The following is a 12,348-nucleotide window of genomic DNA, read 5'->3' as shown; positions in this document are numbered from 1 at the left end:
AAACTTAAATCCTATACTGGGATAAATATCTCAAAACTAAACCCCACTTTACAAAGCAACACAGGTTTGTAGGAGCCTTAGTTCCTTTGAGGATTTGGGCTTTTAAATCACTGAGAAGTTTAAAGATGTGCTGTAGGTGAAAGAAATACCAAGAAACAATCTAAAGAATAAATTTGAAATACAGTCTGCATGTAAGAGTGTCTCTTCTCCTGACATGCGGGATTTCAGCTGCAGTCAGTGAAGTCACAGGTACGTGGGAAGATTGAAGAGCCATATAACACAGCAGCACTTCCCAGCTGATTGGCAAAGTAGCCACTGTCACTTAAAAAATCAGTAGGCAATGCCAAATAAGCTCAATGGAGAGGGAGTTAAAATTCATCATCGGAAGAAGGGAAACAAACAAAACGAACAAACAAATAAACACAAACCCAAATTAAACCACTCTGGTAAGCCAGTTTGAAGGTAGCTAGCATCTGTGCAAAACGTGGGATCTTGGAAAGGTCAGATGTTATTATCCAATGAAAAGGGCACTGAATAAAATGAATTAGTTATTGCTGCAAAACATCTAGACATTCTGGGAACAGAGCCAGTGTGAACAACAAATGATCAAACAAAAATAATGCTGAGATATCTGCTAGGAGAAAATGAGAATATTGTTGTATTACAGCATTCTCACATAGCTCAAACAGCAACAAACAGCAGACCAATAGTTTGTAAATGCACAGTAACGATTTGTTTGCTTAAACTGAAAGGAGTTGTGACCTGATGAGATGTACCTCCATCCCTTACGGGAGGAAACCTTGCATGCTGTTTTTGCTTCTGCTCCAGACTTGCTGTGAGGAATTGTATATCCTCCTTCTGAAGCAGGCTGTAAAATAAAACATTGGAGTGCAGTGAACATAATCTTTTCACTGGCATCAGTCTGCAACATCTTACTCTTCAAAGTGTCACTGACTCACTGAAATGTTTTTTGTCCACCCCCTCAAGTTAGCTTTGTATCTCACATTGGTAGATTTCCCAATTTGGGCTTGAATTACAACTCTTGCTTAAGTATTGACTTTACATTGTTGGTTTCAAGGAGTTAAAGATTGTTCCCAAAACTTCAGCTTTTCCTAATCCAACCCAAAACTGAGCACATTAGGCCAGATGAGCAGGGGGAACGCTCTGGCAGGATGAACTGTTGGCCAGGCTGTAAGAGGAACGTGTCCTTTCAGAGAGGAGCCTCACCAAATGAACCCTTGTCCCAGCCATACCCCATGTTACTAGTCAGCAGGTCACCATGTTTTATAAAGCTGCCAAAAGAGCTATGAAGGAGAAAATTATGTGAGAGGTCATTGTAGGCCATCTTTACACAGCTAAACAGGTCTGGAGTTTATGGGATCACCCACACTTAAGACCCAGTTATGGCTCCACCAATAGTTTGTAAATGCACAGTAATGATTTGTTTGCTTATACTGAGAGTTTTAGCAGTTTTGGTCCTCAATGGGCTGCGTTAATAAGGTGGCTTATTGCTCACACAGGAATCTCACAGCTCTTTCGGGGATAGACTTTGATATATCTCCTTCAGTTCAGTGGGATTTTACACTAAATGCTTGGCTGGAGAGTGACTTTTTACATGGGCAGAAAGTGATGGGACAAGGGGGAATAGTTTTAAACTACAAGAGGGGAGATTTAGATTAGATATGAGGAAGAAATTCTTCACTCAGAGGTTGGTGAGACACTGGAACAGGTTGCCACATTCCTGGAAGTGTTCAAGGCCGGGCTGGATGGGGCTTTGAGCAATCTGGCCTGGTGGGAGGTGTCCCTGCCTATGGCAGGGGGTTGGATGTGAATGGACTTTAAGGTCCCTTCCAACCCAAACCATTCTGTGATTCCTTGATATAAGTCATTAGTACATCATCCCATTGCCCCTACCAAGGTATCTTATTGTTTGGAAGGAGGAATGATATAGTGGAGGCCTGCTTTCAGCATCCTTTTTGCAGAATGTATGGTATCTGATAACACATTTTAAAGCTTATTTCCTTTTCTTAAACTGCAAGAAGGAGTGTCTAGCTATCTGAGGGACTGCACAGTCACTGTGGAAAGTGTTGAAATGTTCAACTACTGCAATAAAGAGGTCATATATTTACCTAAGATAATATGTTAATCTGAGGTTCTATTAGACCTCAATTTTCAGGACATGCCTTACACTCATTAATTTAATATTCATTTACATTCAGCAGCCTTAATGATTATATAGGTCAAGAAAACTAAAATATCTTCATTCTCTCTCTCTCTTTTTTTTTTTTTTTTTTTTTAATCTCCTTAGAGTACGCTCGGTTTGAGGCAAAAATCCATGACCTGCGTGAGCAGATGATGAATCACAGCATGAGTTCTGGGTCTGGCTCCCTGAGGACTAATCAGAAGAGGTCACTGTATGTCAGGTGAGTAGGGAGAGCATTCTCCTGGGAATATGTCACCAGCTACCTGGTCTGTGCCTGACTTTTATGTTGTGGGTTCAGCTGGGTGGTGAAAGAACTTTGAGGAACTGAACTGAATTGAATTGAGAAATGCATCAATCTTACAAGCACAGCATCATTAATGTGAAAATTGATAAGGCCCTATTGCTTAATCCTGTCATTTCAAGTTGTTTTCAAAGAGCATTGTACTTTTATAGTGATTCAGTTTTATGAGATGAAGATTTCTTACCAGTTGTCAGCTCTTTGATATCTGAGATGGATTTTGTGGTGTAGTGATGCCTGGCATTTCTGCGTGAGGCCTCGCCCAGACATAGAATGATTGTTCTTATAAAGAGCAATTTTTCCACAACACATTCTCACAAAACAAGGACTATTATATGCTATTCTAAATATGGGACAGTCTACTGCTCTCCTCTTGCACGTGTACCCCTTATCAGTCCACACTGCAACAAATTTACCATCTACCCAGCAAGATCAAATATGCAGATGAGACCCTAAACAAGCAAATGTAGGTAGCTTAAATGGGGTAGTGAATAGCATAAAAACTGCCAAACTGTAAGCCAGGTGTAGTAGCGGACTGCTACAAGTTTTGCTTGGACTGTGTAAGTTTATTGCCATAGTCACTGCTGCCTGTGAGACTGGGAGTCACCCAATTAGCCCTAGCAAAGTTCTTGCTGTCACTCATGCCTTTTGGGACTTCAGGAGACTATGGGACTCTGTGCCAAATATCTTAATAGTCTTAATAATTATGCTTCTCTAGGCTTCTCATTTTTACTTTTTTTCCTCATGCTCAGCATATAATTTGAAATTTCTGACAATCATGAAGTAGAGGGAAGTAATTTGTCAGCCTCCAGGCAGTGATAATTATTCATGGGGGAGCTAATTCAGGTGATAACATTGCAGAGATCCAATTAAGGCTAAATTCTCCATTTTGTCATTATGCCCTCAGCATGAAGGGATAAAGTAACACGGAAGGAAAAAAAATGTTAGCACTGATGGTCTTATTCTAGTGGACAGCAACCACATTAAGCACTAATTGGTACTGTTGCCAGAAAGGGCAAAGACTAAAATGCTGTTACCAGAGGGCTATTGGACAAGATCAGGTTGGAAGCATCATGCAGTGGGTATTTTCCAGACCCAACAACAAGTGAGTTTGTAGTTAAGAGTTTTGGTCAACTCCTTGAAATTGCATTTTAAGAAAAGCTACAGTCATTGGGCATGTAGGTACATATCTAAGCTTACTTTGCTTTGTGGTAAGCCAGACCTCAAAATGTAAGGAAGAACAGTGCAAGAAACCAAAGCCAGCAACCACAAGTCAATTCAAGTGTATATATAAGTGTCTAATGTGGGATCCCGAATAACTTACTGGTTTGAGCTGCAGCAAAGCTCAATTACGCCTGTATCAGCATTGACCTGCTAAGCCCTGCTGAGAACCAGGGCTTATTATCTTGCACACAGAGCCAAGCTAATAAATCTCTGCTGCATCTGGAGTAGCCTGGTTCCTCTGTACAGTGTTGCTCTGTGTGCACTGATGAGCCTGGCTTTCTCCTAGTTCATGAATTCTGGATGTGGTCTGTCTCACTAAGCTGATATGCCCTGGTGCTTCACTGCAGGAATCTTTGATGTCTTAGCCACATATCTAAATATCACTTCCCAAACCATAAATGTAAAATCTGTTCTTTTATTCCAGACTTGTTCCAAAAAATAAATAAATAAATAAATAAAAATACCCTAAACCTCTCAAGCAGAAAACCTCAAAAGCCTCAGTCTCTTTTATTAACATGAATTTGTGCAGTCAAACCTACACAATTGGCTGTGTCCAACTCTGAGAAGTCTGCTTGAGAAGCTCTGTATTTTGCGTATTATTATAATGTGTTTGTAGTGCAGCAGTGCCTGGAGCATTGTGTTAGGCACTGTTAGTTCAAATCATACACTAATTACAAAGGTACCTTATGTCTACATCAAGTACTGTGAAAAAAAATAAATGTGGGTTGGGAAATGTGCTTGTTTTCTGAGACTGAAATTTTTAGGGCACTTTATGCGTAAACTCTTTACAGCTAGCAACCCCTGTAAAAAGTCTAGGATTCACTATATTTTGGTATTCTTACAATCCATGACATTTCTATTTCAGTCGATTATTCTGGCCAGCGTCTGCAAAAGAACTAGAGGTAAATTACCATATGTTGCAATTCTGTAGCTGTAAAGCCAAGTCAGGTTTTCTGTTTTCCCCTCTTTGGTGTTTAATGATTTTCCTGTCCTTCACTGAATACAAGCATAGTCATTTTTTAGACAGAGAGTTTAATCAAAGCAAATTCCAGTGCAAGGAAATAAAATTAAGCTCTACATACGTTGTAACAACAGAAAATGCATATAATAATCTGCGCGTTGTAAAGCCAAAATAAAAGAGGATGAGAAAAAGCAAAGCTCTGTGAGGAGATTTCCCAGTGGATGCAGGGTTCATTAAGTGTAGGTTTTTCTTACTTACTTCACAATCTCTGATTTCCCCCACTCCCACCATCCTCTGGCTTATGCTGTTGTAAGAAAACCCATCTCAGTGTGCAGCCACCTGCCATCAGTCTCACTGCTGTCTCAGAATCCTCTTCAAAAAAGTGACACACCAATAAAATCATTTTTATATCCAGCATTTTGTTTGCTTGCTGTCCACTATGCAAGCAACATATTCACACTGTTCATTATGTTTCTCCTAACTTTTAATGACCAGAGCTTTCTTCTATATCTTAGCTAGTCACTCTGAGGCTCTCTTTAGATGGAAAGAGAAGGACATCTCCAAGGAGGGAATCTGCATGCATCTTATTCATCTAACCTGTCTAGACATCTACTTTAGAATTATTCTCTCCACAGAAGTGTATGTTTCTACATCTGTATCTAGGGGGCAATGCAGCCCCCTACTGTAACAGCACAGTAGCTTTAATTAAGACATATAAAAGTAGTTATATTAAATGAAGTGAGGTGAGAACTTAATGTGGAAATAATGGTTTGAATATAGGACTAGAACAAGTTGGATGAAAGCAATTAAAAGTCACATTTAAGCAATGTATATACTACATCAGGAAAACAATTGAGAATGATTTATTCAAGATAAATTTTGTAGCTCTGACATGGTCTTTTTTTTTCTGTGCATTATTTTGTGTTTCTTATTTATTTATTTATTTATCTCAGTCTGTCTTAAGACTTTCTGATGCCTCCTAGAATATTTTCCATGAATTTTCTGAAAACTTTTTTTCAATACTTACTGTTCCTTTTGTATCATAACCTATGTCTCTGGGATGTTTTCAGAAAGGTCACACCACTAACAGCAAAGCATAAGAGACTTCAGGGGAGGACTGAGCAGTGGGACATGCTGTTAACTCTTTTAGGAGCTCACATCCTCTTTGCCAATATCTCCAATGAGAAAAAAAAATACAAAAAGCAAAAAGTGAGAGAATGCATGTGAAAAATAGCAAATTCTGTTATTTAGAATTTATTTGTTACTGCTGTAAATGAATTTAATTTGAATTCAATAACTGAAATGAGAAGCTAAAACATTCCATTTTCATTCCTCTTTTCAATTCAATGGGATTCATCTATCAGCTCATGATTAATGAGGAAAGGAGACAACCCTTTCACCAGCTAAGTGCTGTGCTGTGCTATATACACAGGTTTTTTTGTTGTTTGTTTGTTTGTTTTGGTTTTGGTTTTGTTTTTTTTTTTTGTATTACACTTTTAAAATCTGTTCTTGTAGAACTATATATTTGGTTGTTTTGAAATAGATATGTGCTTTCTTTTGTCCTTGTAGATCCAGATCCATAGCTGAATTTTTCAGCCAGCTTGTGAGAACTCTTAGGAAATGCTAGATGACATTATTTAATGTAAAGACATGACAGCCTTTTGAAGGTGCTGTGGTTTAACCCAGCAGGCAGCTAAGCACTACACAGCTGTTCGCTCACACCCACCTCAACCTCAAATTGGTATTGTGGAGAGAATCACAAAAAAAGAGTAAAACTCCTGATTGAGATAAACACAGTTTAATAGGATGGAAAAGGAAAGGAAATAATAATTATGATAAAAGGTTGTACAAAACAGGTGATGTACAATGCATTGCTCATCACCCACTGACCAATGCCCAACCAGACACCCAACAGCAGCTGCCCCCCAGTCAACGACCCCCATATTTATTGTTCATCATGACACCACATGGTATGAGGCATCCCTGTGGCCAGTCTGGGTCAACTCCTGCCTGTGTCCTCTCCCAGCTCCTTGTGCACCCCCAGGTACCTCACTGGCAGGGCAACACCAAAAGCTGAATGTCCTTGGCTCTGTGCAAGCACTGCTCTGCGACAGATAAACTTTAGTGTGTTATCAGTATTATTCTCATCCTAAACACAAAGCACAGAACCATACCAGCTACCAGGAAGTAAATTAACTCTATCCCAGCCAAAACCAAGACAGAAGAGTTAAGCCTTAGGGAAATACAGTACTTTACAAAATTTGGTGAATGCAAGCAGCCATTGACATTTTAGTATAAAATTATACAGCTTTGGAGGAAACTGAGAGCTTAAACATTATGAAGGGTTTTTGTTCAGCTGATTTTCTAGTTTTCTTCTGAACTTAAAGTACTTGTGCTAGATTTCTGACCATAAAAATAGATACTTCAGTAATGCATATTTTATTGCCGCTGGATGTACAAAGGAAAGCATTTAAAGGAATCACCTGGCACCTAAGAACTGCTTTCTTAAGTTGTTTGGTTGATTTACAGATGAAAAATAATCAGATAAGCTTAGAATAAACAGCCACAATGCGTTTTAATCTTTATTCAAACTAGACAGCTTCTGAAATAACGTTTATAATTAAAAATTCCAATGGCCCAAAGCCACAAACAGGTGCTTTGGTGTTGCTGTCTCTCAAGAGTAGCAACTCAAAAGCTTTATAGACACCCCAGTCCTTCAATTGTTACTTTATTGTTTAAAATCTGTTTGATATCATCAGTGACTAAAAATCAGTGCACATAATCATGGCTACTTGTTGTCTTATATTGACAGACTGATCAAGATCACTGAAATGCAGATATTTCAACTTCAGCACTACTTTGAAATATATCAGTGCAACGCAAGTTGTACACTTAGGTGTAAAGGTGGGTGTGGAAATTGGAGCTGGGACAGGGCTGGATCCAGATGTAATATTGGTAGCTGGAATTTCTCCTAGCTGGAATTAATGCTAAACATTTTGTAGCTCTGATAGGAATGTGCTGTACATTCACAAAGCATTCACAATACACAAAGCATTATGTGTTAAAAATGATTGTGTTCTGGTTCATTTCCATTGAGCCCTAAGGAACAGAATCTGAAGATTTGCCATAGCAACTTAACAACAGCTGAAAGGAAGTCAAGTCTGAGACACTTTGGGATGTTTACTCCAATTTCCAACTTCCAATTTCCAGCACAATAAATTCCCTGTTAGGTCTTAGACACCTTTATGTGCATTTCCTGAGCTTCTTAGGAATCAGCATGATAGCTTTGAGAGACTTGATTACCAACAAATCACAGAAATTCTGACTTCGGAACTTTGCTGAGTTACAACTGAAGACTTTGGCTGAAGCAGTTTGTTAAGATCCCATGTGGCATGCGGGGCTGGTTTTATGTAATGTCTGTTACAGCCACCCTTCAATCTCCCTGTCAGTTTGGAGACAGTGAACCCCCATAGGCCACTGAGTATCAGATCAAGGTTCCATGGGCTAAACTCTCCTGGGAACACTGCACAGCAGGCTGTGATAAGAGCAGTCTGACATCAACATGATAAATGCAAGCTGTGGAGACATCCTGGTGGTGAAATCTGAACTTGTGACGATGTCAGCATGGGTGATAGAAAGCTCAACTCCGTAGATCTAGAAGGAGAAATGTGATAAAGATTTAATTTTTTTTTTCTTTTTTTTGTTTTTTTGGAAGGAGTTGCTGAGGGAAGCAGCAAAACAGCAGAGGTATGAAATGGTCACACCTATCTATTGCAGTGAGACATAATATATATAAATATCTATATAGAGATGAGTTAGTGTTAAATATGTTATAACCACATGTACATGGTCTTCATTTAAGCTAGTTGCTTAGTCTCCCTCTAGAGTCAGTGGAATGCTTTTGGCACTTTCAGAGTACAATTCATCTAATTCGGAAGTAGACATCTAAAATTGCTCAGGCACGTCATGCCCTAAAAATGTCTGTTTCTCACAGTTGAGTGGATGGAGCCTCAGGTGATTAGCTGAGTTGTAAACATCTATATTACAGTCACTTAAAGCTGTGAGACCTGAGCAACACCCACACGGCCACACACAGACACACTCACACATGCACAGTGTGCATATGTGTACCTTGTAGAAGTGGTAACATCAGGCTCTATGGCTGTTTGTTCTGTGACTTTTTCTGCTGTGTGTTTGAGTAAGTTACTGCAATGTAGCTTTGAAAGTAGTCTGGTTTGCTCTACATGTTCTTATCCCCAAGAATTCTGTCTATATTTATTTGCCACTTTTATTAGTTCTGTTGAGAGTGTTTGATGATAGACCTATGTTCAGTGCATGGTCCTCAAGCTGGGTAAGTTTACGATTCATTAAATATCCCAAGTCAGAGGGGACCCACAAAGACCATTGTCCACCAGTGGCATCACACTGCACATCTCAGGCTTCAGAACACTGTAGGTCAGTCTAAATTTCTGGAGACTAAATGTGAGTTTGGCCCCTCAGTATTATTGTTTGCTTTTAAGAGAGAAATAGCTAGAGCTTACAGAGCCGTGCCTGTACTTGAATGGCATGACAGAAACTATTAGAATTCTCTTTATTGAAAGGTAAGTGAGGGGAATTGAAATTTTAGTACGGTTTGTTCACTCACCTTGGATTATTCTTAGGCAACTGAGTGGTCCAAATGGTAGCAGAAAGCAGAAAACTGCATTTGGAAAATCTGCTAAATGGCATAGTACAAAAAGCTGGGTTTCTTTTGATAGTCTTTAGCAGACATGTTTAGAAATGGTCAGATAGGTACTCACAAAACCTACACTTGTGAATGGGTTGTTGCACTTGAAATGCCATTTCAGACTGGAAAATTGAAACCCAGTAGGGGAGTTACTACCCAATAGGGGAGTGTGCTGGTTTTGTATGAGTTTCTTAATATTCAATTACTGCATTTTAGCTGTTCTTTCTCTGAATATAGGGTTTTCAGATCTTGTTGGCAGAAGTGAGCATTTTCGCTGGTTTCAGTGAGCAATGCTTAGAGTCAGAACCAAGGAGATGGTGCAAATGTCTATTTTTCAAAGCATGGAGGGTCACCCTGCATGCTTGAGAAACTGTAGAATGATTTAGACATGTAGAATGATTTAGACATGTAGAATGATTGTAGACAGAATGGACCTTAAAGCCTACCCAGTTCCAACTCCCCTGCCATGTGCAGGGACACCTCCCATCAGCCCAAGCTGCCAAAGCCCCATCCAGCCTACCCTTGAACACCTCCAGGGATGGGGCATCCACAACCTCTACGGACAACCTGTTCCAGTGCCTCACCACTCTTACAGTGAAGAATTTCATCCTAACATCTATTCTCAATCTCTCCTCTTCTAGTTCAAAACAATTCCCCTTTGTCCTGTCATTATCTGCCTGAGTGAAAAGTCACTTTCCATCTTTTTTATAAGCCTCCATTTAAGTACTGAAAGTACAATGAGGTTTTCTCTGGAGCCTTCTCTTCTTCAGACTGAACCACCAGCTGACCACCAGCTCTCTCAGCTTCTCTTCACAGGAGAGGTGCTCCAGCCCCCTGATCTTCATTGTGGCCCTCCTCTGGACCCACTCTAACAGGTCCACATCTTTCCTATGCTGGGTGCCCCAGAGCTGAATGCAGCATTCCAGGTGGGGCCTCACGAGGGCAGAGCAGAAGGGGACAATCACCTCCCTTGACCTGCTGGCCACTCCTCTGTTGATGCAGCCCAGGATGCAGTTGGTCTTCTGGGTTGTAAGCATGCACTGCTGGCTCATGTCAAGTTTTTCATCCACCAGAACTCCCAAGTCCTCTGCAGCGCTGTCTCAATGAGCTTTTCGCCCAGTTTGTACTCACGTCCAGGATTGCCCCAGCCCAGGTGGGGCACCTTGCACTTGGCCTTGTAACCTCATTAGGTTCACATGGGCCCACTTCTTCAGCCTGTCCAGGTCCCTTTGGACAGCATCCCTTCCTTATGTTATATTGACTGCACCACTCAGCTTGGTATCTTCTGCAAACCCGCTGAGGGTGCATTTGATCCCAACGTGTATGTTGTTGATAGAGATACCCAACAGTACCAGTCCCAAGACGGACTTCAGAGGGACACTGCTTATCGCTGGCATCCACTTGGACATAGAACCAATGATCCTTTCCCCAGGTGGATGTTCACGAGCTGAAGCAGTGAAACTGAATTCACTCAGCTCTTTATTAATTATCAGAGGTGCTGAGGAGCAGAGAAAAATGAAGGATAGAAAGATGAGGTCACCTGATGATACAACAGACAATACATCCAATACAGAGATTATTTACTACTTTGAAATTCATGTTTAGTATTTGGCTCACATAACCTATGTGTAAAAATAAGTAGGAAAATGAGACCAAATCTAGTATCCAGCTATGTTTTCTTACGAACCTCAGTCTGCTTATGGAGGATCACTGTTTTGGTGTTTACAAAAACAACTGTGTTCCTCATCCCACAGCACTAAGTACAGACTTTTCACAAGATATATATATATATATTATCAACTAAAAATTGAGAACAAGGAATGTCTGCATTCAGGCTGATTTTACTGAGGTGACCTCTCATGGATATCAGTGGGAGCTGTAGGCATTTTTCAGTTCTGTGAATTATGCCCGTGAGGTTTTCATAGATCCTTACTGAAGTGCCTGAACTAAAACACACAGCTACATTCACAGAATCACAGAATGGGTGAGGTTGGAAGGCATCTCTGGGTCCATCTGGTCACATGCCTTCTCAAACAGGGACACCCAGAGCAGGCTGCCCAGGACCACATCCAGGTGGCTTTTGGAGATCTCCAAGGAGGAGACTGAACAGCCTCTCTGGGCAGCCTGTGACTGTAAAGCCACCTACACTGTAAAGAAGTGTCTCCTGCTGTTCAGATATGTTTAGAGAGTGTTATCACTCTCAGCTGAAAGATGGACCTGAGAATTATTAATCTTAGAGTATTCACAATTCAAAAGCCTTCAGGCTTATATTGTAATTGCATTTTGGTGCTAAAATAAGCCCTGAAATGTGATGCTGTAAATATAACAATATGCCTCACCTAAGTCCTAGGACTATGAAAATCAATGCATTTTATATATTGTCAGTTGAAACTATCACCCACCTTAAAAACTGCTGTAGTTTTTCCTGACACTATATTTCTTAGTATTTTGCAGTATTGATACTAATGAACAGTTAGGGAAAAAAGAGGTTAGTTTGCAATTTTTAATAATATTTCAGAGACAAAAAAAAAAAAAGAGGTTAATGGAGAGTGAAAAACGAACATGTAAGCAAATCAGTCAAAACAGCCTCACCTTGGCTTGACATCAGCTCTCTCCTTCATATCTTCATGTTTATCAGACCTACTACTCTTAGGTAACTGGTGTGAAATAAACCCAGCTGATTTCCTCCTGAGATGTGGTCCTGCATCTCACATACTTCTTGCCCACCAACTCACCCACGCTGTCTTCTCTGAAATTCAGGATGCTGTCTGGTGACCCCTGGCATCCCGCATGAGGTCACAGAGATGCTGGGCACCTGCAGGGTTGTGTTGCTGCTGCCACCCAGAGAGACCATGCAACCCCCCAGCCTAATGCACAATTCCTAGCTGTGAGGTAAACCAACAACCCAGAAACCCTGTCACCAAGGGGTGATTCTC

At 40.5% G+C, this 12,348-nt stretch overlaps 1 protein-coding gene across 26 annotated transcripts in view; it reads left to right on the top strand.

The window, feature by feature from the left end:
- DLG2 (discs large MAGUK scaffold protein 2) overlaps positions 1-12,348 on the top strand; it is a 1,027,745-nt gene that overhangs the window by 922,507 nt on the left and 92,890 nt on the right. For all 26 annotated transcript variants that reach the window (XM_035343430.1, XM_035343450.1, XM_035343455.1 and 23 more), the window contains one exon: positions 2,309-2,423. In XM_035343430.1, coding sequence (XP_035199321.1) covers positions 2,309-2,423 — 115 coding nt within the window. The remainder of the gene's footprint in view (positions 1-2,308; positions 2,424-12,348) is intronic.

The sequence above is a fragment of the Oxyura jamaicensis genome, chromosome 1, assembly GCF_011077185.1.
Source record: "Oxyura jamaicensis isolate SHBP4307 breed ruddy duck chromosome 1, BPBGC_Ojam_1.0, whole genome shotgun sequence".
Taxonomy (NCBI): domain Eukaryota; kingdom Metazoa; phylum Chordata; class Aves; order Anseriformes; family Anatidae; genus Oxyura; species Oxyura jamaicensis.
Note: the sequence above shows the minus strand (reverse complement) of the source record. Positions and strands in the feature narration are given on the sequence as shown.